Source organism: Ceratotherium simum, chromosome 15, assembly GCF_057802395.1.
Source record: "Ceratotherium simum simum isolate JZ-2026a chromosome 15, ASM5780239v1, whole genome shotgun sequence".
Taxonomy (NCBI): Eukaryota; Metazoa; Chordata; class Mammalia; order Perissodactyla; family Rhinocerotidae; genus Ceratotherium; species Ceratotherium simum.
In genome coordinates, this window is record NC_141914.1 from 30,014,697 (window position 1) to 30,041,576 (window position 26,880).

General features: G+C 47.8%; 1 protein-coding gene across 1 annotated transcript; it reads left to right on the plus strand.

The window, feature by feature from the left end:
- Positions 1–849: 849 nt before the first annotated feature.
- On the plus strand, positions 850–10,767 carry CPN2 (carboxypeptidase N subunit 2). Its single transcript, XM_004424561.2, has 2 exons — positions 850–957; positions 8,850–10,767. Exon 2 carries the CDS (start codon positions 8,853–8,855, stop codon positions 10,494–10,496), a length of 1,644 nt encoding a protein of 547 aa, XP_004424618.1. The 5' UTR covers positions 850–957; positions 8,850–8,852; the 3' UTR covers positions 10,497–10,767.
- The last annotated feature ends 16,113 nt before the right edge of the window (positions 10,768–26,880 follow it).

Consider the following 26,880-nt stretch of genomic DNA (forward strand, 5'->3'; position numbering starts at 1 on the left):
TCTATCAGACCTCTGCAATTTGGCTGATGAAGTCTGCTCATATGCAAAAGAATTATTAGTTTGGACTTGAAAAAGCATGAGATAAATATTAACACCATGCAACGAGTTTAAAAGCCATCAGACTTTGAATGGTAGACTCTGGGCGTTGAAAATGGTCTTAGATGGCTTATCTAGGTCATCCTTCCACCTTGTATCCCTGAAAACATACACACTCACCTACACACACACACACACACACCATGCACATTCTGCAGCCCCTCGTCAAACATCCTCAGAGACAGGAAAATCACCACCTCCCACAGCAGCTTCTTTTATCTGGGGATGGCCCTGGGGGGACAGCGTTCCTCTCTATATTGGGCCCAAACTCACCTCCCTGTATCTTTTCCCCCTTTTAACTCAGAAAGGGTTCAGAAAGTTAGTTCACTAAATAAACAAACAAGTAAAACAAAATAATAAGCCCACACCCTTCCAGAATTTCTCCTGGCCTTGAGAGCCAAGCAGGGGCCTATGGGTGGCTGCCCAGCTAAGGTCCAGCTCCTGGGAACCAGCCTGGCCTTTCATAGGGAGAGGGTGGGAGCGTGGACCCCTGGTCCCAGTCTTCACCCCAGGAACAGCCTACTAGGAACTTTCTAGGACCTGATGGATGCCCTTGGGGTCCTAAAGGTGCCAAGACCGTGACCTTAGCTGGATTTTGGCCCCACTGGGGATCTGTCCATGGGAACAGTTCAGAGTCATTTTGTAATTTTCAGAGGCCTTGCCCCAGATTCTCTCCTCCCATCCTGTGACCTTGGTGACATTCCGGGAACACTCAGGTCACGTGAGGGGAGGAACCACTGCCTGGAACTTTGATCAGCCCTGGGGCTTCTGGGTTCACACTGACCACAGACCACACCAGACACCCTCCTGCTCCCGAGGAAGAGACAGGACAGTCGGTCCCTGTCTGCTCAGCCCCTCACGGTAGGTCTCTTGGGGTCACTACAGGGATCCTGGGTCTGTGGGGATGTGGGAGGAATCTGGCCTGGGGCCCCAGCTAGGGGCCAGGAGAGGGGCTGGCTGCTCCTTCCAGGCTTCAGAGCATGGCCCCACTCCAGGCAGGCTGCAGTCCCCGTGTTGCCCTACCCTGGGAGGGAGAAGCCCCTGAGGTTCTCAGCCAGGGTAGTGTGGGCTGAGGCAGAGGCAGGTTGCAGTAGAAAGGTTCTGAGATGAAGGTGACCTGGTCCCTGTGCCAGGGAGCTCAGAGTGGATGGTGGGGATAAACAGGGTCACCATATGTCCAAGTTTGCCTGGTCCTGCCCGGGTTTATGCCTGTCATCCTGGCATAATTATTAATAGCTCCCCTTTTCATCCCCAAAAGTGTCCTGGTTTAGAAGATACAGTATATAGATGCTCTAGGAATAAAACATGTATGTAGCTATCTTTTCTTGAACACTTACTATTTGCCAGGCACTGTGTTAAGTGCTTTATACTTACTATCTAATTTAGCATATTTATCTCCAACTGAGTACTAATTTTAACCCTAAGGGATAGGATTATAATCATGGATGGGGAAATTGAGGCTTAGGGAGATGGAGTGACCTGCCCCTAAGCCCACACGGCTAGTAGATAGTGGTGTCAGAATTTGAACCGAGGTCGCAGCGCCTGCAGAGCCCAAGTGCTTCCCCGCTCCACTAAGCAGGATGAAAAGTGAGGCCTGAGATACAGGGTCACGAGAGCCACAAGCCTATTCAGTTCAATTCAGCACACAGGGCCCTGGCAACTTCTCTGTGCCTAGCTCCTACTGTGGTGCTGGGGTGCACAGCCAGGTGCAGAGATGCTGCGGGCTGCGGGACCCTGGCCCCAGGGGCTCACAGTCAGGTGGGCGCAACCGATTAGAATACAGAGCAGAAGGACCGAAGTGTTCAACAGAGGACATGGTGACCTGCGGGATCCAAAGGAGGGGCAGTCAAAGAAGACTTCCTCAGGGAAGTGTGACTTGTGCTGGCCCAGGAGAGGAGGTAGAATGGGGACAGGTAGCAACAGGAAAAGGTAGACAGGGGCAGTCTAAAGTGGAAGGGAGTGTGTATGTGAAGGTTAGAGGTGGGGCCCTGAGGGGAGCGTTTGAAGAAAGGACAGTGCCCAGTTCACAACCTCCTCTTATTTCAGAATGTTAGCCATCTTCCAGAATGCTGTGACAGCTGATAGGCAAGCTCTCTTGAGCTTTTGCAACGTAATTGCAAGGAAGGAAAGAAATCAGCAAGCCTCTATTCTGTACTTGTAACTGTGCTGTGTGTTTTACATAATTATCTCAATTTTTATAACTACTTTCAATCTTATTACAAAAGTGATACCTGTTTATTATTTTAAAAGTATGGAAAATACATGATTAAGCAAAAGGAAAAAATTAAAATCACCCACGGTCCCATTTGTCTGAGATAACCACTGCAAATATTTTGTGTCTAATCTTCTATTATGTTTTATATGCACAAATGTACCTTAAAAATGGAAACTTAGCATTTTGGGACTCTTGATATATTTCATTTAAGATATTGCAAATATCTTGTCAATAAATATATATATTTACAATATAATTTTAAAGGCAGCAGAGAACGTTTCCATTACATCTGTGTAGCATAATTCATTTAACTGATCCCTCATGTTGGACATTTAGGTAGTTTCTGTTTTTTGCTATACCCCTGTTACTGTGATTTTTCTCTACTCACAACACTGATGACACCAAATGTGTGAGTTTTTCCACTAAGCAATTCTCCAATTCTCTGCAGACACCAACTGGGTGTCCTGTAAGTCAATTTAATTCTGATACTACCTACGTGGAGTTAGTGTAGACCCCATAGGTTAAGGGCTCAGTCTAACAAGACTGCCCCCCGCCAACTTCAAAGCCAATTGCAAGTACAGTCATGCACCACATAATGACATTTTGGTTAATGACAGACGGCATATACGATGGTGGTCCCATAAGATTAGTACTATACAGCCTAGGTGTATAGTAGGCTATACCATCTAGGTTTGTGTAAGTACACTCTATGATGTTCATGCAACCACAAAACCACCTAATGATGCATTTCTCAGAACGAGTCCCTGTCAAGTGACGCATGACTGTAGTGGGTTCCTCAGTTACCCATACATCTGTGTGACTTGGCTATAAAAGGGAGGTTCCCAGAACCCCCTCCTTAGGTTCGATAATTTGTTATAACCGCTCACAGAACTCAAGGAAACATTTTACTTACTATTATTGGTTTATTATAAAGGATATTAAAAAGAATACCAACGAAGAGCCAGATGAAGAGGTACACATAGAGCAAAGTCTGGAAGGGTCCTAAGCACAGGACTTCTGCTCCTGTGGAGTTTGGGGTGCGCCACCCTCCCAGCACAGGGATTCACTCACCAACCCAGAAGCTCTCCAAACAGCTTCGTTTAGAGTTTTTATGGAGGTTCCATTGCATACGCACAATTGATTAAATCATTGGTCCTTGGTGATTAACTCAACCCCATCTCCCTCTCTTCTCCCTGGAGGAGGCGGTAGGGGTAGGGCTGAAAGTTCCAACTGCCCAATTGCAGGGTTGGGTCCTCAGCAACCAGCCTCTATCCTGAAGCTATTAGGGACCCATCAAGAGTCACTTCATTGACATAAACTCAGGTGTGGGTTGAAAGGGGCTTATTATGAACAACAGAAGACACTCCTCTCACTCTTGTCACTCAGGAATTCCAAGGGTTTTAGGAGCTCTGTGCCAGGGACCAGGATGAAGAGAAAACGTATATTTCTTATTATATCACAGTATCAGAAACCCGGTGCCAATTATCTCGCTTCATTGCCACTATAACCCTAACAATGCTGTAATTTAGGTATTATTATTATTACCGTAATTGTTCTTAATTTACCAACGCAGACCCCGGGACTCTGAGGGGTTACTTCACTGCCTGGGACACCCTGGGCAGCACTGGGGTAGGGCTGACCAGGGAGGGGCAGAGGCAGGAGCCCCACCCAGGCCTGGCTGCCTCGGCACTTGGCTCGTTTTCCTGGGTTGAGAGGAAGGGAGACCGGTCCAGGGAGCAGCAGGTCTTTCCCAGGGACCGAGATGAGGCAGTCGGGGTCTCTGTATGAGCCTCAGAAGCGCCTCTTCTTGCTCCCAGATGTGCTGGAGCCTGGAGGGCAGAATCTGGTCCTGGTGGTGAGGCAGATGCTGATGCAGGCAGCCCTGCCTTATAAACAGCAGTCCCCTGGGGTCTGGGGCCACGACTCTGGGTTCTGGTCACCCTCAGGAAATAGTGAGGGTTGGCTCTGTGGTGGATGACAGACTGGCTTTAGGCACACATAGAAATGCACCAACCCAAAAGCAATTTGAGAAGAGGAAAGAGTCCATTTGCAACTGGTCAACCAAAAAAGAAAAAAAAAAGCCAGACTTCCTTGGCTTGCTGAAAGCATGGAATATTTTCGTGGGCATGTGCTGGTCTCTTCACAAATGCAGAAGCTGTTTCCCAGACAAGAGGCAGGAATCTTCCGGGTGCTGCCCCACTGTCCCCTCTGGTGCCAGCCTCCACAGTGCCTAGGCAGGGGCACTTCCCATCTCCAGAGCCTCCCAGCAACCTGCTCTTAAGGGCAGGATGGAGAAGGGGCGCAAGTCCAGGGCGTCCTGGCCAGAGCCATCAGAATCTGTGCTCCACTAAACCAGGGACAAAGCAATTACATGTTCCCCTTGGCTGGGAGGAAAGAACCAGAAAAAGTGCTGTAGAGAGGCATCTCGCTGGTCCCTAAGTGGGGCGGCTGGATGATCTCAACGGTTTTTCCATAGCTAACCTCTGTGACTACTTCAGAACAGAGCCGGGGCTGGCTTGAGCTCAGAATAACCAGGATGGCTAATGTTGCTGAGTGCCCATTGTGTGCCAGGCTCTGGGCTTGGAGCTTTCCACACATTTTCTCATTCTGTCCTCAGAACAACCCCATGAGGAAGGTAGTATCTAAGCTCACTGTTTTGAAGTTGAGGAAATTGAAGTACAGAGAGGTTAAGTAATTCAGCCAAAGCCACACAGAATAAGGGATGGAGACAGGATTTGAACCCAGATTGTCTGGCTCCAGAGCACAAACTCTTAGCCATTCTAGAGGAAGAGAGAATGAGTCTTGGGCTGGGAGTGGATCAACTGGAAATTCTCAGCAGCCACACTCTCACTGTGGGTATCATCCCTGGCTTTTTCCTGCCCCAATAGACTGGGCAAGAGAGGTTTTCCCCTGAACTTTCGGGGCCCTGTTCTGGACCTCATCCCACCATGACACCCCCAAGGGGTGAGAAGTTTGCAAGACCACAGGGACACGCCCATCCAGAGGTGTGCCCCACTTTAAACCATGCTTCAGGTACCCAGGACCCGGGGCTTGTGTGGATTCTCCCCAGGTCCATCTTCCCTAGGCTGACCATGTCACAGAAGTGCACGTCCTTAGGCATGTGGGGTGCCCAGGGGGCAGCTGTGGGTGGGGTCTCTACTCACAGTATCAGAGAGAATCAGGTGGGCAAGGAAGGGGACAGACATTGAGTGAGTTCCACTTGTACATGTTTCCCCTGGGTCCTGCAAGTGTGATGAGGGGGCCTGCCCCCATCCCCTCCCCCCCCATTCTGCTGCTGAGGTGCAGAAGCCTTGTGGTGTCATGTCAAGCACCTTGCTGAGAGCTCAGGCCATCGGGACTAATCTGGCCCTTCACTTCCTAGCTGCGTGCCCTTGGACCAGTCGCAGTAGCTTTGGGAGCCTCGGTTCCTGTGTTCTTTGCACTTGTAGATTTGCTCTGAGGATCAAGATGTATGTGCAAGAGCCTTGAGAACTGGCAGGTGGGAACAGCCCCCTCGGTTCAGCCTCCCACATCAGAGAGGGTCCCCCCACCTCCCCCATCCACCTGAGCCTCAGCCAATTTGTCTACCCTTGCTTTTCTGTGCCACCCATGCCATAGTTTTGATTCAAGTCCTGAATTCTTGACTTACTTTCTTTTTTGGGAACTTCTGAAGCTTGTTATTTCCAAATGGCAGTGGATTCGCAGTTAGAGGCACAGGCTGAGGGGAAGAGAGGACGCCTTCTCAGGTTGGCCCAGTAGGTGAGGACTGTTTTCCTCACGAGCCTTTGCCTTTCCTGTCACCGTGCACTTCTCACTTTGGTCCCAGCTTTTCCCGCAGGACGGATCAGGAAATCGAGAGGTCTGGGTTCTAACCCAGGCCCCGCTGTGGACACCTGGTGGGCCTTGGCTCACTCTACGGGGAGGCTGGCCAGATGGTCTCTAGGGCCTCATGTGCATTTTAGTGGATTTTTTTCTGGAAACTGCCTTTGAGAACCAAGGACCAAAGGGCTTAGCAAGGAAGGGGACTGGCACGTTGCTAACACTATGGCATGTTAAAAATAATTTCCTTGCTCTCTGGAGGAAGAGGATTTGAGGCCACTCTCCGGGCATGGCTGGTGGTCATTCACTCTGGGCTTGAACCATTCCAGGGAAGGGCACCTCTGCCTCCCAAGCTGCTCATCCCAGCCGTGGAGGGTTCAGCTCCACAAACCCTAACCAAGCCCACTGTGAATCCACCCTGAGCTGGACGCTGAGTGTAGAGAGGCGAGGACACCTATCTTCTCACAGAAAGGACAGTCGTGAAAACCCACAATTTCGAAGGACTGTGCTGGTGCTAAGACTGAGAAACGTGCCCCAGGTGCCTCATTCCTGGGGTCAGGGTAGGCTTCTTTCAGGATCCCGAGGGGTTTTGTGTAGAACCCGTAGGGGCAGCCGGGTGGCAGGTGTGCAGGAACAACGGCCGCCTCATCCTTCTTCAGCCAGAATCCTCCCCTTCTTATCTGCACTCTACGCATACAGTCTCAAGAGAATAAAGTCTCAGGTGAAAGCTGAACTCTGTACCGGCTGGTCTAGGGGTCTAGACTCGGGAGGCACGCAGGCGCCTGAGCTCTGGTGTCCTAAGCGCCGGCAGGCGCGGTTACTGTTCAAGTCCTTCCCTACCGCGGGGTAAAATCCGCCTCCTGCGGCTGACTCAGCATCTCCGCCTGCGTCCGAGGACCCTCAAGGGAGGTGTGCACTTTCTCAGGGAGAAATGGTCTCTTCTGTATTGATTAGGCAGACAAATTCCTGGAAAACCTGAGAGTTAATGAATGTCTGAACGGGAGGAGGGGACGGGGCCTTTGTAAGGACCGTGTTTGCCTGGAGCCCTTTGGCCTGAAGATGAATCTCGAGAGGGAGGAGGCAGCCAGCAGAGGGCAGCAGAGGGACAGCCAGCAAAGCGTGTTAGGGGTCAAGATTCCCCAACATGGACCCCCGTTGCGAGTTCTTACTGCGAGATAAATTGAGAAAAATTAGAATTATGTTGCACGAGGATTTTCTTTTCCCTTCCTTCCTTCCTCCCTCCCTCCCTTCCTTCTTTCCTTCTTCACTTTCTTCTTTCTTTCTTTGTCTTTTCTTCCTTCCTCTCTCTTTCTCTACCTCCCTGCCTCCTCCTTTCTTTCTTTTTCTTCTTTTTTTTTGGTAAAGCCAAATGTATTCTATCTAAAGGACATTTTGTTCTTCCTACTTTTTTGGTGTTCAGATAACCTTTTCTGTAATGATGGTGGCTTGCAACCTTTAACAATAGTTAGCATAGTTTATTAATTGCTCACTCTATGTCAGATACTGATCTAACATAGTGTTATTTACATTTACTCACTTAATCCTCACAATGACCCTCACGTGGTAGGCACTATTATTATCCCCATTTTGCAGATAAGGAAATTAAGGCACAGGCAGATTAAGTAACATGCCCAAGGTCACATAGCTAGAACGTGATGGATCTGGGTTTCCAACTCATGGAACTCAAACCACTACAAGGCGTGGAAATGGTGACGTGCGTGGGAGAGGTAATGACCTGGGGGGTGCACACCCCCTTGGTCTTGTCATGAGGGAATGAGTCCAGTGCCTCTAAATCATCCTGAAATCTGGACTTTTAACGTGATATTTCTCAATTTTTACATGTTGGCTAATGGTTCATATATAAAAAAAAGACTGATAAACAAAACACACTTGTCAGCTGCATCACCAATTTGTGGCCTGTGGGTGGATGCTGGCTCTTGTTTTAAAAAATTAATATTTAGTCAGCTAAAAATCTGGTGCTTTTCCCTTATTTTAAACAAAAACCAGAAACCTTCTGGTCTGTGGAGTCCCCGCATCTGGGACCCTCACACTGCCCACACAATGTTTGAAAGTTCCTTGGGCTCCATGTGGCATGGGGGCAGGAGGAGAGCATTTGGGCAGCAGTATTGAGGAGCCAGCGGACTCATTTCAAGATGAGAGCTGGTCTCGTCCCTGCGGCTCCTCTCACCCTCAGTGGACACACAAAGAACAGATGGTAAGATCTCCTCATAATTAGGCTCTGGAATGTGCTGAGATTTGGAAACTCAGGAAGAGTTATGGTTTAAAAATTTCCAACTCAGGAATATTCTGTCCATATTTTACATATTATCTTAAAAATTCCACAATACCCGTGGTCTCCTTTCACATCTTTTTTCCATGCTTTTTTATCTCATTTCCATCTCTTACTTCAATCTGGAAAGAACACGGAAAGTCCAGGAGACCTGGGTCTTGGTCCTGCCACTAACCTGCAGGGTGACTGTGGACAGGCCTCGTGACATCCTCGCTGTCGGAAGCTTAGAACCCTGGTCCCACTGACCTTGCGAGGCTATGATGAAGTAGTATGGAAACAACTATTAAAAACAGAAACTGCTGCTCAAACAGGTGGCCTCCTGACAGAGCTAATCCCCATCTTCTGGCTCTCTGTCTCATCTGCTGGTCACCATGCCTGCTGCCCTTGACAGAGGCGCCACTTCTGTTGTCTCTTCCCCCTCGGTTCTAGGAGATGCTGCCGGGAGCCTGGCTGCGCTGGGCCTGCCTCCTGCTCGCGGCCAGGCTCGCCCAGCCCTGCCCTGTGGGGTGCGACTGCTTCAGCCGGGAGGTGTTCTGCTCCGCCGAGGAGCTGGCCGCCATCCCGCCGGACATCCCGCCAGACGCCACAGACATCGTCTTCGTCGAGACCTCGTTCACCACGGTGGGAACCAGGGCCTTCGGCGGCAGCCCCAACCTGACCAAGGTGGTCTTCCTCAACACCCACCTCCGCCACTTTGGGCCGGATGCCTTCGGGGGGCTGCCCAGGCTCCAGGACCTGGAGATCACCGGCAGCGCCTTCTCCAACCTCAGCGCCGACATCTTCTCCAACCTGACCTCGCTGGGCAAGTTCACCCTCAACTTCAACGTGCTGGAGGACCTGCCCGAGGACCTCTTCCACCAGATGGACGCCCTGGAGGCCCTCCAGCTGCAGGGCAACCGGCTCCAGACCCTGCCTGGGAGGCTCTTCCAGCCTCTGAAACATCTCAAGACCCTCAACCTTGCTCAGAACCTCCTGGTCCAGCTGCCCGAGGAGCTGTTCGACCCCCTCAGCAGCCTGCAGACCCTGAGGCTGAGCAACAACGCGCTCTCCGGCCTGCCCCAGGGTGTGTTTGGCAAACTGGGCAGCCTGCAGGAACTCTTCCTGGATGGCAACTCCATCGCGGAGCTGCCCTCAGAAGTGTTCTCACAGCTCTTCCGCCTGGAGAAGCTGTGGCTGCAGCGTAACGCCATCGGGCACCTGCCCCTCTCCGTCTTCTCCTCCCTGGGCAGCCTGACCTTCCTGAACTTGCAGGGGAATGTGCTGCGGGTGCTGCCCGCCGGCCTCTTCGCCCACACCCCAGCCCTGGTGGGCCTGTCCCTGTCCCACAACCAGCTGGAGACTGTCGCCGAGGGAGCCTTCGCCAACCTGTCCAGCCTCAGTTCCCTTACGCTCTCGCACAACGCCATCACCCATCTCCCGGCAGGCGTCTTCAGGGGCCTGGAGGAGCTGATCAACCTCTACCTGGGCAGCAACAACCTGACGGCCTTGCACCCAGCCCTCTTCCAGAACCTGTCCAAGCTTGAGCTGCTCAGTCTCTCCAGGAACCTCCTGACCACGCTCCCGGAGGGCATCTTCGACACCAACTACAATCTGTTCAACCTCGCCCTGCATGGCAACCCCTGGCAGTGTGACTGCCACCTGGCCTACCTCTTCAGCTGGCTGCACCAGTACAGCGACCGGCTCTTCAACATCCAGACCTACTGTGCGGGCCCTGCCTACCTGAAGGGCCAGGTGGTGCCCGCCTTGGAGCAGGAGCAGCTGGTGTGCCCTGTCACCCGGGACCACTTGGGCTTCCAGGCCCCGGGGCTGGAAGACAGGGAGCCAGGGGGCAGCTGGGAAATGGCTGCGGAGGAAAGGGCAGCCCGGAGCCCGTGCACCTACAGCAACCCTGAGGGCACTGTGGTGCTCGCTTGTGACGAGGCCCGGTGTCGCTGGCTGAACGTCCAGCTGTCTCCCAGGCAGGGCTCGGGCTCCCCGGGACTGATGTACAATGCCAGTCAGGAGTGGGACTTGAAGTCGCGTTGTGGCTCTGTGAGGGTCACTGTGTCTATTGAGGCTCGGGCAGGGGAGCCCTAGGTGCAGGCCAGAGCCAGGAGCCGGGCAGATGGCCTCCGGGACTGAGCAGGTGAGACGTGGGGACAGAGGAGACGCTGGAGCTTTGGTTTATCAGATGCAAGGGACCTATATCTCCAAGGTGGAGGAGATGGGGGCGGCCGGCTCCGCCACCCAGAGTCTCCTCCTCCTCCTCGTCCTTCATTACTCCGTCTCAGAGTCTGAGGCCTGACGAGGCCTTCCTTAAGCTTTGCAAAGCACCCGTTAAAGCTGCATCATGGTCTGGAGAATAAACGCATGCTGCTCCCCTCGTGTTTTCCTCTTATTTAATCACCACCTACTCTCGTCCCCACCCTGAGGTGCTATCCCACCACTGTGCCTGTTCTACAAATTGGAGGCTACCCTCTTGTGACATCCCGTTCAAAAGCCAACGTCTGTTTTTATTTCCTTCCCTGGAAATTTGTCTTTTTATTGATATAGAGGAAAAAAAAGGAGGCACTAGAAGTAGAGGTGACCAGAAGGATTAGGGGCAGGGGTCTGACTTTGGTGTGTGGGGAACTCATGTCGTTAGTGTCCCCTCGTGCTGCGTCCAGGAGACATCAAGATGAAATGGTGTCTTGGGAAGGTAAACGCCAGCTGTTTGGCTTTCACTACACGAAGCCCCCAGAGGGGGAGCTGTGGCTTTGCCTGTTCAGCAGACAAGATGGCTGCTCCCTGAGGAGAAAGGAAAGCGCTGAGGAGAGAGGAGGGGAGGACAGTGGGCTGGGTGGGCTGGGACGGACACGCTTCCGTTCTTAGCTTCTCACAGCATCTGACTCTGGGGGCCGCTGGCTCACTGAAATGCTTATCCCTTGGTTTTCATGACGCCACCCTCTGACCCAACCTTGGCAGCTCTCTCAATCTTGCTCAGCCACCTCTTCCATGCTGGGCTCCTCAGGGTTCGCTGTCATTCGGCCTTCCTGGGCAATCCCATGCATAGCCCTGGAGTCGAGTGTCACCTCTACACTGAGGACCCCAAATCTCCATCTCGGCTCAGGTCTTCTAGGCTCCACACTGAGTGGTCTGCCTGCTCAGCAGTCCCATGTTCTATTGTCACAGCCACAAATATGTCTAAACCAAACTCTGTCCCTAACTACTTCTGGATTCCCATCCAGCAAATTGTTAAGCCCAGGAGTGAGAGTGTTCTCCAATCTCTCCTCCCCCTTAATCCTCATGGCCAACTAGTCAATGAATGCTTCTGAATATCCCTCTATTTCTGCTTTCCCATTCCCAGCCTAGGGAGGCTCTTGGTCTCCTGGACTGAACCACCGCACAGCCTCCCTCCTGGCTGCCCTGTCTGCAGAGCTGGGGTGGCGGAGGGAGAAGTGACTCAGATGTGTAGCAGGCCCTTTGGGAGCTCACGGTCTGGTGGGAGAGATCAGACAGGGGCACATGGGAGGAAAACACCAGCATGAAGGGGTGGGCGCTGGGCAAGTGCTGGGGAGATCAGGGGAGACGGAGGCCCGGGCTAGCACAGACCTCAGGGAAGGCTGCATTTGATCCCAGGCCTTGAGGGGTCAACAGGCAGAGCAGGGAGGGCACTAGAGATGTGTGCAAAGAGTGTGAGGCAAGGGATGGAGACAGGCAAGCAGGTGAGGTCAGGGCCCTGGGCGCCTGGAGCAGGCTACTGGTGGGACAGGGGAGAAGGAAAGCCAGCTGCAGCCAGATTCTGTAAGGCCTCGAAGGGCCGAGTGAGAAGTTTGCGTATTTATTAAGGAGGCCCAGCTGTTATTGAAGGACTTTATGCAGAAGAGGGCAGTGCTCCTGCCTGTGCTTTAGAAAGTTGGCTGAGCGAAGTTTGAGGAGAGCAAGAGGAGGGAAGACTGAGGACTCTTGCCTAGCTTGAGATGTGAGCTGCGAGGCTCAGGGGCCTTAAGGAAACAGAATGAACAGGTTTCAGCATCCGAACAGCACATAGAGATGGATTAAAAGACCGAAATGTGAATTACAGAAACACAAATTGAAACAATACAGGCACCACTGTATTGGGTTTGGTGAGGTTGTTGAGTAGGTGGGGCTGGAAGACAGGGGAGAGGGAGAAGCCTGGAGTGACTTCTCTCCTGGGTGGTGGGGGACAGTGAAGCCATTAACCAAGGGCAGGGGCAGGTTTGGGGGAAGGAAGGAGCAAGATGCCAGCTTTAAACAAGGAAGTACAACTTCTCCCTCATCTCCAGTGAAGCTCTTTACAAAAACACGCTTCCTGAGGCTCAAATCAATTAAAATCTAAGGTGATGGAAGTTAGTTTGGCAGATTCACCAAAGGAATAGACTCTCTCCCAAATTCATTTGGTTTCAATTTCCAGAAGCATTTGGTTTAAGAATATTCTTGATGAGATCCTTCCAAGAGAAGGGAGGCAAAGGGAAGGCTGAGGCCCTGAGCGACTGAGGGTCCTGTCACACCGGTCCCCAGCCTTGTGCACTCACCTCCGAGACACAAGGCCAGGCTGCCTTAGGCTGCTGGCTTCCGTCGAGGTGTGAGACCTGGTATGTGGGGAAACGATCGCCACACCTGGCACGTAGGAGGTGCTTCACAGATCTCCAGCAATTGAATGCTTGTCTGAGGTACAGCTTGTGGTCCAAGAAGTCATGTGTCTACTGCCAGGGATAAAGGAACAAGATAATCGATAATCGATAATTATCGATATCGTAATCGTAAAAATTGTAATAGATAATTACAATTTCCCCCAAAATATATCTCTTTATTGAGTTAAACTATAATAATTTCTCTCTGTGCTGAACGGTGTTGGGAAAGCACACGTACTAACAGCCAGCGTGTGGTCTGGGCAAGCGGCTGGTTCTCCCTTTCAAGTTGGTTAGGTGAGACCAGAGCCACTGTGCCCTTTGGACAGGATTGCCAGATTTAGCAAATAAACATACTCATGTTGCATGGGACACACTTAAACTAACAAACTATTCGTAGTTTATCTGAAATCCAAATTTAACTAGGTGCCCGGTATTTCCTCTGGCAACCAACCACCTGATGAAGGCGGGGAAACAATGGGGTGTGGAGGTAGGAGGGGAGTGGGTGGTTCTCCTGGGGGCCGAGTCCGCAGTGGTGGAAGTCCTGACCACTGAGGGGGCCACTAGGATCTTGAGGTGGGAGGTGCTGAGCATCCTGCCAGCTCAGACAAAGAGGTTGGTTCTCAGTGCTAACTGAACCCTAGAATCACCAGGGGAGGTTAAAAAACCCACAACAGGTGCCTGGGCCCCGCTTCCAGAGATCCTGATTCAATTGGCCTGGGGGATAGCCGGATATCAATTTGTTTATTAAACTCCCCAGTGATTCTAATGCTCAGCCAGGTTCAGGGCTCGGTTTGGTCCAGGTCTAGGTCTTAGCACTCTCTCTAGCCAGCCCCAGGGCGTGGAGCAAATGTGAGCCTCATTAGACCCAGCTGGTGTAATGCTCTGGCTGAATTCAGGGACACAACAAACCACAATGAGGCGAACAAAAATATTTCATAGGGGTTTTTTTCTTATTGGTGTTTTTTATTTTACCATCCTCAGTGCTGTCAGTAGATTTTGAAGACACAACAAGCTGGGTGCTCGCTGCCTTGGTTTCTGGAGTACGAGGATTGCTGAGTCATCCCAGAGCACCTCCTTCCAGCAGGCGGGCTCCCCGCCCCAGGCCTTGAATGTTCCACACTTCTTCAGTGCTTCCCTGCCACTGGCCAGCAACGTGACCCTGGGCAAGTTTCTGAAGCTCTCTGTGCCTCAGTTTCCTCATCTATGCTATTTATGACGGACATAATGGTACCCACCTCATAGTGTTATTTTGGTGAAGAGAAAATAAGTGCATTCATGTAAAGTACCCAAAACAATGACACATAGTAAGGTCTCAAAAAATGTTATCTATTATTATTATTCTTTCTAGAGAATGTAGGGGGGGAAGGCAAGAGCTGGCCAATTGTTTGGCCATTACATTTGTTTTACCTGTTCCCATTGGTGTTTCCATATCAAAATTGTATTATTTGGGAAGATTGGAAATGCCATTTACAACATTGTTCAGTGCTAACAGTGGATATTGGAAAACTGGCCGGCGCTGACAAAGACGAGACAATTTAGCACAAGCCCAATAATGAATTCTCTCTCACCCTGTGTTTTCCGCTTGCCTCCATCTCTGGTGCATCTCGCAGCCGTTTCGTTTTAACATTTCACAAAGCTGCAGATGTTCCGATTCTGGGTGTCACGGCGCCCCCTTGTGGCGCACTGGAAGAACGGCTTTCCTCGGAGTAAAGCGGCGCGGGCCTCTCGTGTCTCAGCCGGGCGGCGCCGGGCGCCGCGCTTTACTCCTAGGAAGTCACAACCAGGGTCTCCCAGAAGAGACAATCGAGCACACTGAGTCGGTGGCCCGGGGGAAGCTCCCCAGCAGGCAGGAGGAGGGGCCGAGGCTTCTGCCTCCTGCAACTCTGAAAAAGTGCCATCGGCTCGGTGCCCGTGCCCAGGGCGGCCGCTGCAGAGGCCGAGGTCCCACCCGACGGCACCGCCACCTGGTGGCGTTTGGACACGCTGCGCTTTCTAGTTTGTCCCGGTGGTGCTGCGTGTCCTGCACGGTGGGACACTCCTGCACGACAGTGAGTTGTTCTGCGTCTCCCACGACCTCCAAACGGGCCGCCGGACGCTGCTGTGGGTGCAGTCCTGGTGGTAATGATCCCCGCCAGCATCGCCTCTTTTACGTACAAAGTTGTTGTCGTTCGCACACTTTTAGTTTTCCAAGACTGCTCTTCTAGCATATACATTCTGAGAAGATGGTGCTTTGTTTTCTTTGGAATGTTATCGAGGGTTGTTCAGCGTTTTGGGTAGTCTTTTCCCCTTGGTAATGCTTAACCCCTATTTCCAAAAGTCAAGTATAAACAAGGAGCAGCTTATCTGAAATTCATCTTTTTCTCTAAGTAGGTGAAAGCTTCTGACTGTTTCATCAAGTCTGGGTGAGGTCTTATCCAAGTATTTTCACATGGAAAATGAATATTATCTTCTTATAAACTACCTTTTATTTTTAATGTATTACAGTTAGAACATTTAATTTTCAAATTCTCTGTGAAGATGGCCAACAGGCGCATGAAAAGATGTTCAACATCATTAACCATCAGGGAAATGCAAATCAAAAGAACAATGAGATATCACCTGTCGCCCATCAGAATGGCTATAATTAACAAGACAGGAAACAAGTGTTGGAGAGGGTGTGGAGAGAAGGGAACTCGCATACACTGCTGGTGGGAGTGCAAACTGGTGCAGCCACTATGGAAAAAAAAAGCCGTTTATGGATGGCTGGATTTCATCGTTTCTTATGGCTGAGTAGTATTCCATTGTGTATATATACCACATCTTCTTCATCCATTCGTCCCTTGATGGGCACTTAGGTTGCTGCCAAGTCTTGGCTATTGTGAATAATGCTGCAGTGAAGGTAGGGGTGCAGATATCTTTTTGAATTAGTATTTTCATATTCTTTGGATAAATACCCAGAAATGGAATGGCTGGGTCATATGGTGGTTCTATTCTTAATATGTGAGGAATCTCCATACTGTTCTCCATAGTGACTGTGCCAATTTACAATCTCACCAACAGTGCACGAGGGCTCCCTTTTCTCCTCATTCTCGCCAACACTTGTTATTTCTTGTCTTTCTGGTAATAGCCGTTCTAACAGGCGTGAGGTGATATCTCATTGTGGTTTTGATTTGCATTTCCCTAATAATTAGTGATGTTGAGCATCTTTTCATGTGCCCGTTGGACATCTGAATGTCTTCTTTGGAAAAATGTCTGTTCAGATCCTCTGCCCATTTTTTAATTGGGGTGTTTGTTTTTTGTGGTTGAGTTGTATGAATTCTTTATATATTTTGGATATTAACCCCTTATCAGATATATGGTTTGCAAACATCTCCCATTCAGTAGGTTGCCTTTTCATTTTGCTGATGGTTTCCTTCATTCACTGTGCAGAGGCTTTTTCATTTGATGTAGTCCCACTTGTTCATTTTTGCTTTTGTTTCCCTTGCCTTAGGGTCAGATCCACAAATACATTGCTAAGACCAATGTCAAGGAGCTTACTATCTGTGTTCTCTTCTAGAAATTTTATGGTTTCAGGTCTTACATTCAAGTCTTTAATTCATTTTGAGTTAATTTTTGTGTATGGTGTAAGATAGTGGTCTTGTTTCATTCTTTTGCATGTAGCTGTCCAGTTTTCCCAGCACCGTTTATTTGCGAGACTGTCCTTTCTCCACTGTATATTCTTGGCTCCTCTGTGGGTAGATTAATTATCAGTATATGTGTGCGTTTATTTCTGGGCTCAATTCTGTTCCATTGATTTGTGTGTCTGTTTTTGTGCCAATATCACACTGTTTTGATTACAAGAGCTTTGTATATAGTTTGAAAAACTATAAAATCTCAAATAAACAATCTAACTTTACACTTAAAGGAACTAGAAAAAAAGAACAAACGGAGCTGCAGATTAGTAGAAGGAAGGAAATAATAAAGATCAGAGTGGAAATAAATGAAATAGAGACTAAAAATTCAATAGAAAAGATCAATGAAACTAAGAGCTGTTTCTTTGAAAAGATAAATAAAGTATCAACAAAGCTTTGGCTAGACTAACCAAGAAAAAAAGAGAGAGGGCTCAAATAAATAAAATCAGAAATGAAAGAGAAGTTACAACTGATACCACAGAAATACAAAAGATCATAAGAAACAACTATGAACAATTATATGCCAACAAATTAGACAACCTAGAAGAAATGGATGAATTCCTAGAAACATACGATCTTCTAAGACTGAATCATGAAGAGAGAAAATCTGAATAGACTTGTTACCAGTAGGAAGATTGAAACAGTACAGTTATGCATTGCTTAATGATGGGGATATGTTCTGAGAAATGGGTTGTTAGGTGATTTCGTCATTGTGCAAACATCATAGAGTGTCATTACTCAAACCTAGATGGTATAGCCTACTACACACCTAGGCTATATGGTACCAATCTATGGGACCACCATCATATATGTGGTCCATTGTTGACTGAAACATCATGCAGTGCATGATTGTAATAAAAGACTTCTCAACACAGATTTTGTTATGTTATATTTCTGTTTTCATTTGTCTCTAGGTATTTTTTGATTTCTCCTTTGATTTCTTTGATGACCCATTGGTTGTTTAGTAGCATGTTGTTTAATCTCCACATTTTTGTGTTTTTCCCCCATTTTCTTCTTGTAATTGATTTCTAGTTTCATACCATCGTGGTTGGAAAAAATGCTTGATATGATTTTAATCTTCTTGAATTTATTGAGACTTGTTTTCTCAATACAAGTCTTAAGTCTTCCCAACATGTAATCTATCCTGGAGAATGTTCCATGTGCACTTGAGAAGAATGTGTATTCTGCTGGTTTGGGATGGAACGCTTTGTATATATGTCTATTAAGTTCATGTGGTTTAATATATTGTTTAAGGCCAATGTTTCCTTAATGATTTTCTGCCTGGATGATCTATCCATTGATGTAAGTGGGGTGTTAAATTCGCCTACTATTATTGTATTGCTTTCAATTTCTTCCTTTAAGTCTGTTAATATTTGCTTTATACATTTTGGTGCTGCTATGTTGGGTGAATATATACTTGTAAGTGCTATATCTTCTTGCTGGATTGACCCCTTTATCATTATGTAATGTCCTTCTTTATCTTTTATTACAGTCTTTGTTTTAAAGTCTATTTTGTCTGACAGGAGTATAGCTACTCCAGATTTCTTTATGCTTCCATTTGCATGGAATATCCTTTTCCATCCTTTTATTTTTAGTCTGTGTGTGTCCTTACTCCTGAAGTAAATCTCTTATAGGCAACATTTCTATGGGTCTTGTTTTTTTATCCTTTCAGCCACTCCATGTCTTTTGATGGGTGAATTTAGTCCATTTACATTTAAAGTAATTATTGATAGGTATGTACTTGTTGCCATATTGTTGATTGTTTTCTGGCTGGTTTTGTAGTTCTTCTTTGCTCCTTTATTCTTCTCTTTCTCTCTTCCCTTGTGGTTTGATGGCTTTCTTTAGTGTTATATTTAGTTTCCTTTCTCATTTTCTTTTATGTATTTACTATAAGTTTTTTCCTAGTGGTTACCGTGAGGTTCACATACAGCATCCTATGTAAATAGCAGCCTGCTTTAAGTTGATAGCAGCTTAAATTTGAACACATTCCAGAGCTTTACTTTTTTTTTTTTGCTGAGGAAGATTAGCTGTGAGCTAACATCTGTTGCCAATCTTCCTCTACTTTATACGTGGGTTGCCATCACAGTGTGGCTGACGAGTGGTGTAGGTCTGCACCCAGGATCTGAACCCGTGAATCCAGGCTGCCGAAGTGGAGCACGCCAAACTTTTAACCACTATGCCACAGGGCCAGCCCCCAGAGCTTTATCTTTTTACCTCTACCCCTTAGTTTTATATTTTTGATGACACATTTTACAATTTATCTATTTTATGTATCCCTTAAGTAATTATTGTAATTTTAGTTAACTTTACTACTTTTGTCTTTTAACCTTCATGCTTGCTTTATAAGTGATTGATCTACTACCTTTATTAGATATTTACCTTTTCCAGTGAGATTTTTACTTTTGTATGTTTTTTTTTTAATAGCTCTTTTTTTTTTGGTGAGGAAGATCAGCCCTGAGCTAACATCTGTGCCCATCTTCCTCTATTTTGTATATAGGATGCTGCCACAGCATGGCATGATGAGCGGTGCATAGGTCCGTGCCTGGGATCTGAACCTGCAAACCCCAGGCCGCCAAAGCAGAGTGCACGAGCTTAACCACTGAGCCACCAGGCTGGCCCCCGTATGTTTTCTTATTATTAATAAATGCCATTTCTTTTCAGCTTAAAGAAGTTCCTTTAACATTTCTTGTAAGGCTGGTTTAGTGGTGATAAGCTCCTTTAGCTTTTGCTTGTCTGGAAAATTTTTAATCTCTTCTTCAATTCTGAATGGTAATCTTGTTGGGTAGAGAATTCTTGGTTGGAAGTTTTTCCCTTTCAGTGCTTTGAATATATCATGCCACTCCCTTCTTGCCTGTAAACTTTCTGCTGAACAATCTGCTGATAGCCTTACAGGATTTCCCTTGTATGTTGTAAGTTGTTTTTCTCTTGCAGCTTTTAGGATTCTCTCTCTCTCTCTTTTTTTTTTTTTTAGTGAGGAAGATCAGCCCTGAGCCAACATCCTATGCCAATCCTCCTCTTTTTGCTGAGGAACATTGGCCCTGGGCTAACATCCATGCCCATCTTCCTCTACTTTATATGGGATGCCGCCAGAGCATGGCTTGACAAATGGTGCGTCGGTGTGTGCCTGGGATCCGAACCTGCAAACCCTCAGGCTGCCGAAGTGGAGTGTGCACACTTAACTGCTGTGCCACTGGGCTGGCCCCTAGGATTCTCTCTTTATCCTTAACTTTTACCATTTCACTTATAATGTGTCTTAGTGTGGGTGTCTTTAGCTTCATCTTATTTGGGACTCTCTAGGATTCCTGGACCTGGAAGTCTGTTTCCTTGCTTACATTAGGGAATTTTTCAGCTATTATTTCTTCAAATAGTTTTTTGGCCCTTTCTCTCTCTCTTCTCCTTCTGGGATCCCTATAATGTGAATGTTACTTCGTTTGATGTTGTCCCCGAGGTCCCTTAAGGTATCTTCACTTTTAATTCTTTTTTCATTTTCTTGCTGTATCTGGGTGAGATCCATTGCTTTTTCTTCCAGGTCACTGATACGTTCTTCTACTTCATCCAGTCTGCTGTTGAACCAACCCCTCTAGTGTATTTTTCAGTTCAGTTATAACATCTGTCTGGTACTTTCTTATATTTTCTGTCTCTTTGTTGAAGTTTTCACTGTGTTCATCCATTCTTCTCCCAAGGTTGGTTAGCATCTTTATGACCATTACTTTGAACTCTTTATCAGGTAGATTGCTTATCTCTATTTCATTTAGTTCTTTTTCTGAGGTTTTGTCTTGTTCTTTTGTTTGGAGCATATTCCTTTGTCTCTTCATTTTGCCTAATTCTCAATGTTTGTGTCTGTGTGTTGGTAAATCAGCTACTTCTCCCAGTCTTGAGTGAGTGGACTTATGTAGGAGATATCCTGTGGGCCCAGAAATGCGCTCCCCCCAGCCGCCTGAGCCAGGTGCTCAAGGGTATCCCCCCTGTGGGCTGTGTGGGCCCTCCTGACGTGATGAGGCCGCAACTGTGGTGCAAGGATGGGCAGGAATCTTGCTTGGTCTGGTTGTGACATGTGGCTGTGGCTGCTAAGTGCCTTGGTGGTCAGGGCTGGCACCTCACCTGGCTGCAGGGCATGTTGGTGGGCAGGGCATCATAGTCTCATTAAGGGAGACCTCAAGGTTGTTTTCTGGCACTTTTTTCCTTATGAAGTGGAGTTCATGGGTGTCTGCCTGTGGCTCCCCTCTCACTCCTGCCTAACCAGAGAGGCTTTGTAAAGGGGAGAAGAGATTCAAGAGATTCCCTCCTTGTCTTTGGAGGGAGAGAGAAAAGATTAGGAAACTGGATTTGTGGCATCAGCTCTGCCTCAACTTTGCTCTGTGACTGTGAGCAAGTCAATTCCCCTCTCTGGGCCTCAGAATCTTCATCTGGTAACCACTGGCTTAAAGCTTTGAGCACTGATTCCTCTTCAGGTGAGTGTGTGGAGGGTCTCACCTCCGGCCCCAACCCTCCAAGGTATGCTCACCTGGCCTGGGGGATGGTGGGCAGCTGGAAGAGGGCCCGGCCAGAGTCTAAACTCTCAGGCCTCTGGGGGCAGCTGGACTTCTTGGCCACAGCTGATGTGCAGAGTGCCATCATGGCCTTCCACCATGACCTCTTAGGAACTGCCTGCTGGTTGTGCCCAGTGGTGGTCAGCTCACATCCTCCAGAGCCTTCCCTGGGCAGCTCTGACTGTCCAAACTGGCCTGCTTGTAACATTCCTGCTGGCCTGACCAAGTGGACACCCTTGTCCCCACAATAGCCCTTCACAAGTGGAAGCAGCCTTCACATCTCCTCAATCGTCATCCCAGCTCTGGTTTAAACATTCCCAGTTGCAACTTCTCTTAAGCTGCTCTTCTCACAAGGTGTGGTCTTCATAGAAGCCATGGTTGGGATTCATCTGGAAGGATGTGCCTTCCTCCTGCTGTGGATGGACTATGAATGTGGAGTATAGAGTTGAATGCCTTTCTACAGGGCTGGGGCTCTGGGCCGGTGGCCCCGTGGTAGATGAGGAAGGCATGTTCCTTGATGGTGTTGTCTGGCAGGTTTCATCTATCGCTGACTTGTGAGGTCTTTTTATTTTCTCAGAACAATGTGTCTGGCCTGCCTGTGTCCTTTGGTTCCAATCCTGTAGATTGGATTATCCCAACACAGCCTTTTCAGGCTTTCTTTGTCAAGCTGGATTTCACAGAAATTCCAGAGGCTCTGGGGTCAGCCTTCACAGAGAGATACTTCATGGTCAAGGACATTCCTGTTATTGGATGGGAAGCATTAATGCTCCCGCAAGGTTGAAAAAAGTGGAATTGATGCAGCATTTGCCCAAGACCTTTGAAGCAGATGTACTGACAGTCTGGAAGGCTTGGTTTGCTCAGGTGTTTCTAGAACACTTGCTTCATGAGTCCTGTCTCTAAGGTGCTCAGACACCACCTTGCCAGCTGCAGAAGCAGAAACTCAGTCTTGAGAATGACAGACGAATCAGGAGAAGAGACTGTTTGATGACCTCGAGAGTTGGAGAAAGTGTTCTTGAACAATACTGACATTTCTTTCTTGCCCAAGGACCAACTAACCTTTGTGTACTTGGCTGAGAGAGATATTTCTGACCTCCCCAAGAAAGCCTTTCAGACACTGTCCCACTCAAACCATTTTGCTAGCAGAGACCAGAACTGAATACCACCCCTCAGATTTCAGGGCAACCTAATGTATGTGGTCGAACTGAGCATTCAGGACAATGAGACTGAGTTTTTTCTGGAAAATCCTTGAGTTGGAAATAATGAATTTGGAAAGCAACCTCCCTGGGAGGCTCCCATCTCCTGTCTTCTTTGGGCCAGTCAAGCACACAGGGGGACTTGGTGACACCTAGTGGGACACTCCCGGCCCAGTTATGCAAGGCCACTCTCCTGGGAGCAGGCCCCAGTCAGAACTACTGACAGCTCTGTGCTTCTGCCAAATTGCCCCCAGCCAAGAAGCTGATCATTTCTCATGACCAGATTTCAGCTCTGCCATGGGGAATTACAGATTTGAGAAACACAGACTTCAGCTTGCAGGCCAATTAATTCACCTCCTTAGAGGAGATGTGTTCTCTTCTCTTGCAAAATTTGAGGAGCCTCTCCCAGCAGTCACTGAGGCAGTAAGCTTGTCTCAAGGGGCTTCTGCATCCCCATCTAAGCTCTCATCCATAGATTCCTTCTCAGAGGCCTCAGAGGATTCCCTGATGGGTGGAGTTGTCAGCCTCTCACTGCCACCCTTTGTTCACTCAGGGGCCTGCTTTGCTGACAGATGGCCTCGCTGAAGCTGCACCATCCTCAGAAGCATCGATCGCATCATTGATGACCACCCCAACAACCACCCAGCCCCCAACTCTCTCAGCCTCCTACCACATCCTCATCAGCCTCCTCTGTGTGAACTCCAGCTCTCAAACCACTCAGAGTGACCAACCCCCAGTGACAGCACTGCATCAGTCTTGATGTCCTTTTAGCAACCATGACCCTCAAACTTTAGCCCTCCTATCACCTGCCGCCATGCCCAGAATACCACTCTTTGGGGTCTTCATAGCCAGGGCATTGGAAGGGGGCCCAAGCCCCAGTGGGATATACTTCCTTCTGCCTAGACCTAGTCCCTGTCCAGCAGAGAGCACCCCGCCACCATGTGGCGCTGAGCCCGTCCAAGAAAGAGACTCCCATTCACATTCACGGCCTGTCCCGGGAGGTCCCACAGCCAAGGCCTCTCTCTCTCCCATTTAACCTCTCCCACAACTAATCGCCGTGTGCCCCTGCCCGCCCCTGTTCTCAGCAGCACAGGAAACACTCAGGAGAGAGCTCCACTGACCTTGATTCTCCCCTTTGCCCCTCCCAGTGCTTCAGGGTGGGTTACCACCCACACTCCTGCTGCAGTTTGTTCTTGTGCCTGTACCTGAAGCTCGGTTCTTCCGTGGCCTTCACCATGGCACCTGTGCCATGGCCCCTGTGCCCCTGAGGCTGAGAAAGTTGCCAGGAAGGGAGGCAAACCCAGAATAGAATTCTTCCCACATGAGAAACCCCATCAAGTCATTCTGGAGCCAATGTGGACACACACCTCTTGCCCACGAGTGGGGACATATGACTTCTTAGGAGAGAAAAGGGTACCTCTGGGTTAGACTTGGAGGCTGAACGGGGGGAGTTGGATTCAGTCCCTGGACTGATTTTATTTTTGCTCCGAAATCTGTGTGTCAGCGACTGTTCTTTGGTGTATGATATTGTTTTGACGTCTGTGAAGCTGGCAAACTTGTGAAGTCTCCTGGAGTCTTAAAAATTGGATCTATGAAGAAAAAGGATCTATAAAGTTGGTATATCCTAATAAATGGCAGGCCAAAAGCCTTAGGGCATTTGCAATGAGTATTATTAGACCCCCTGCATTTGCCCACAAATACATCCCATATTTAAATGGAAATACAAGAACTCATTCATGTAAAATTTCACTATCCAGCCTCTACACTCTCCAAATTAGAGCTCTAAACCAGGAAAAAATAAAAATGTCTCCCAAGCAGCCAAAATAAGCTTCCATGCCTTTGATGAAAGCTCTTGCATGTGCTCAAAGTTACATTCCTCCACTCAGAGTCTGTTCACTTTCATGTTAGACACAGGTCCATCAAGTTTGGTCATATGGTTTCCAGACTGTAGTAGATTAAAGGCAAAAATCATAAATTGGGAGGAGGGTGGTGGTCCTGCTGGAGACCTGCTAACAACAAAGAGAGAGAGAGAAAAACAGCAAAATCAGACACAAACTCCAGAAGAGCAGCCTGGGCCATTTCGTGGAAGGCACCTTAGCAGCTCCTGAGGGCAACACGCTATTCCAGCACAGAGCTGGAGGTAAGTAATGAGCTGAAGGAGATAATGCTGACCCAGAACTGCCTGGAAACTGTGGACGTGATATATAATATGGTCTTAGTTTGCATGCCCATGAAAGCAGGGCTTGGGCAAGGACTTGGATGCTGTTTAATTGGGAGGTAATCCCAGGGAGCAGGACCATGAGACAGAAGGAGGGAAAACCAACACCAGGAGGTACTGTGGAAGCTGCTGCTGTGGGATTGATTCCATAAGGACGGCCTGAGAAGCATCCAGAACGTCTCTACAGCTGCCCCCCTAGAGGACAAAAGGTGGTCCATTTATCCACCAGCTCCCACTCTCAGCCTCCATTCCCCCACACTTCCAGGAAATGGGTGTGGGGAAGACCAAGGGGCAGAGAGACAATGGAATGCTGGGCTTGAGCTGAGCAGCTCTCGTACATGGCTAAGACCCAAAGCAGCCGCTAGAGAATGGGCGGGCTGAAGGCCTCTGCTGCAAGCCCCCTGGTTACAGCAGCAGCTGAAACTCTAAGGAGCGTAAATGTTAAATGTTTATCAATTAATGGAGCAAGTCCTCAGTTATCCAGAAGATGAGCCAATCCAGAATGGTCCCTCAAGAGGGCTCTGTGTTCACAGTGTCCTTGGGAATGCAGAAACAGCCCATGCGCTGGCGGATATGCTCACATGGCTGCTGTGGTTACAATAACTTACGTGAGCCGTTTTTTAAAATTATTTTATTGAGGTCATATTGGCTTATACCATTGTGTAATTTCAGGTGTACATTATTATTTATCAGTTTCTGTGTAGACTGCATCGTGCTCACCATCAATAGTCTAGTTTTTATCCGTCACCATACATGTGTGCATCTTTACCCCTTTGGCCCACTCCCCACCCCCTTCCCCTCTGGTAAGCACCAATCTGTTCTCTTTATCCAAGTGTTTGTTTATCTTCCACATATGAGTGAAATAATATGGTGTTTGTTTTTCTCTGTCTGGCTTATTTCGCTTAACATAATACCCTCAAGGTCCGACCATGTTGTTGCAAATGAGATGATTTTGTCTTTTTTTATGGCTGAGTAGTATTCCATTGTATATATATACCACATCTTCTTTATCCGTTCATCAGTTGATGGGCACTTGGGTTGCTTCCATGTCTTGGCTATTGCGAATAATGCTGCAAGGAACATAGGGGTGCATAGATCTGTTTGTATTGTTAAAATTTCACGTTCTTTGGATAAATACTCAATAGTGAGATAGCTGGGTTGTATGGTATTTCTATTTTTAATTTTTTGGGAAATCTCCATACTGTTTTCCATAGTGGCTGCACCAGTTTGCATTCCCACCAACAGTGTACAAGGGTTCCCTTTTCTCCACATCTTCTCCAACATTTGTTATTTTTTGTCTTGGTAATTATAGCCATTCTGATGAATGTAAAGTGATATCTCATTGTTTGCATTTCCCTAATAATTAGTGATGTTGAACATCTTTTCATGTGTCTGTTGGCCATCTGTATATCTTCTTTGGAAAAACGTCTGTTTGTATCCTCTGCCCATTTTTTGATCGGGGTGTCTGTTTTTTTGTTGTTGAGTTGTATGAGTTCTTTATATATTTCCCTTGTTGGATATATGATTTGCAAATATTTTCTCCCAGTTGGTGCATTGTCTTATCATTTTGTTCATGGTTTCCTTTGCCTTGCAGAAGCTTTTTAGTCTGATGTAGTCTCATTTGTTAATTTTTTCTTTTGTTTCCCTAGCCTGAGTAGACATGGAATTTGAAAAGTTGCTGCTAAGACTGATGTCAAAGAGTGTACTGCCTATATTTTTTTCTAAGAGTTTTATGGTTTCAGGTCTTACAGTCAGGTCTTTAATCCATTTTGAGTTAATTTTTGTATATGGTGTAAGATAATGGTCTACTTTCATTCTTTTGCATGTGGCTGTCCAGTTTTCCCAACCCCTTCAATTCATTGAAGAGACTTTCCTTTCTCCATTGTATGTTCTTAGCTCCTTTGTCAAAAATTAGCTGTCCATAGATGTGTGGTTTTATTTCTGGGCTTTCAATTCTGTTCCATTGATCTGTGTGTCTGTTTGTGTATCAGTACCATGCTGCTGTGATTACTACAGCTTTGTAGTATATTTTGAGTCAGGGATTGTGATGCCTCCAGCTTTGTTCTTTTTTTCTCAGGATTGCTTTTGCTATTTGGGGTCTTTTATTGTTCCATAGAAATTTTAGGATTCTTTGTTCTATTTCTGTGAAGACTGTCATTGGGATTCTGATTGGGATTGCATTGAATTTGTAGATTGCTTTAGGTAGTATGGACATTTTAACTATGTTTATTCTTCCAATCTATGAGCATGGAATATC

Bases quoted from the DNA above. Each gene is read 5' to 3' on its own strand.
- CPN2 (XM_004424561.2), top strand. From the start codon at position 8,853: ATGCTGCCGGGAGCCTGGCTGCGCTGGGCCTGCCTCCTGCTCGCGGCC.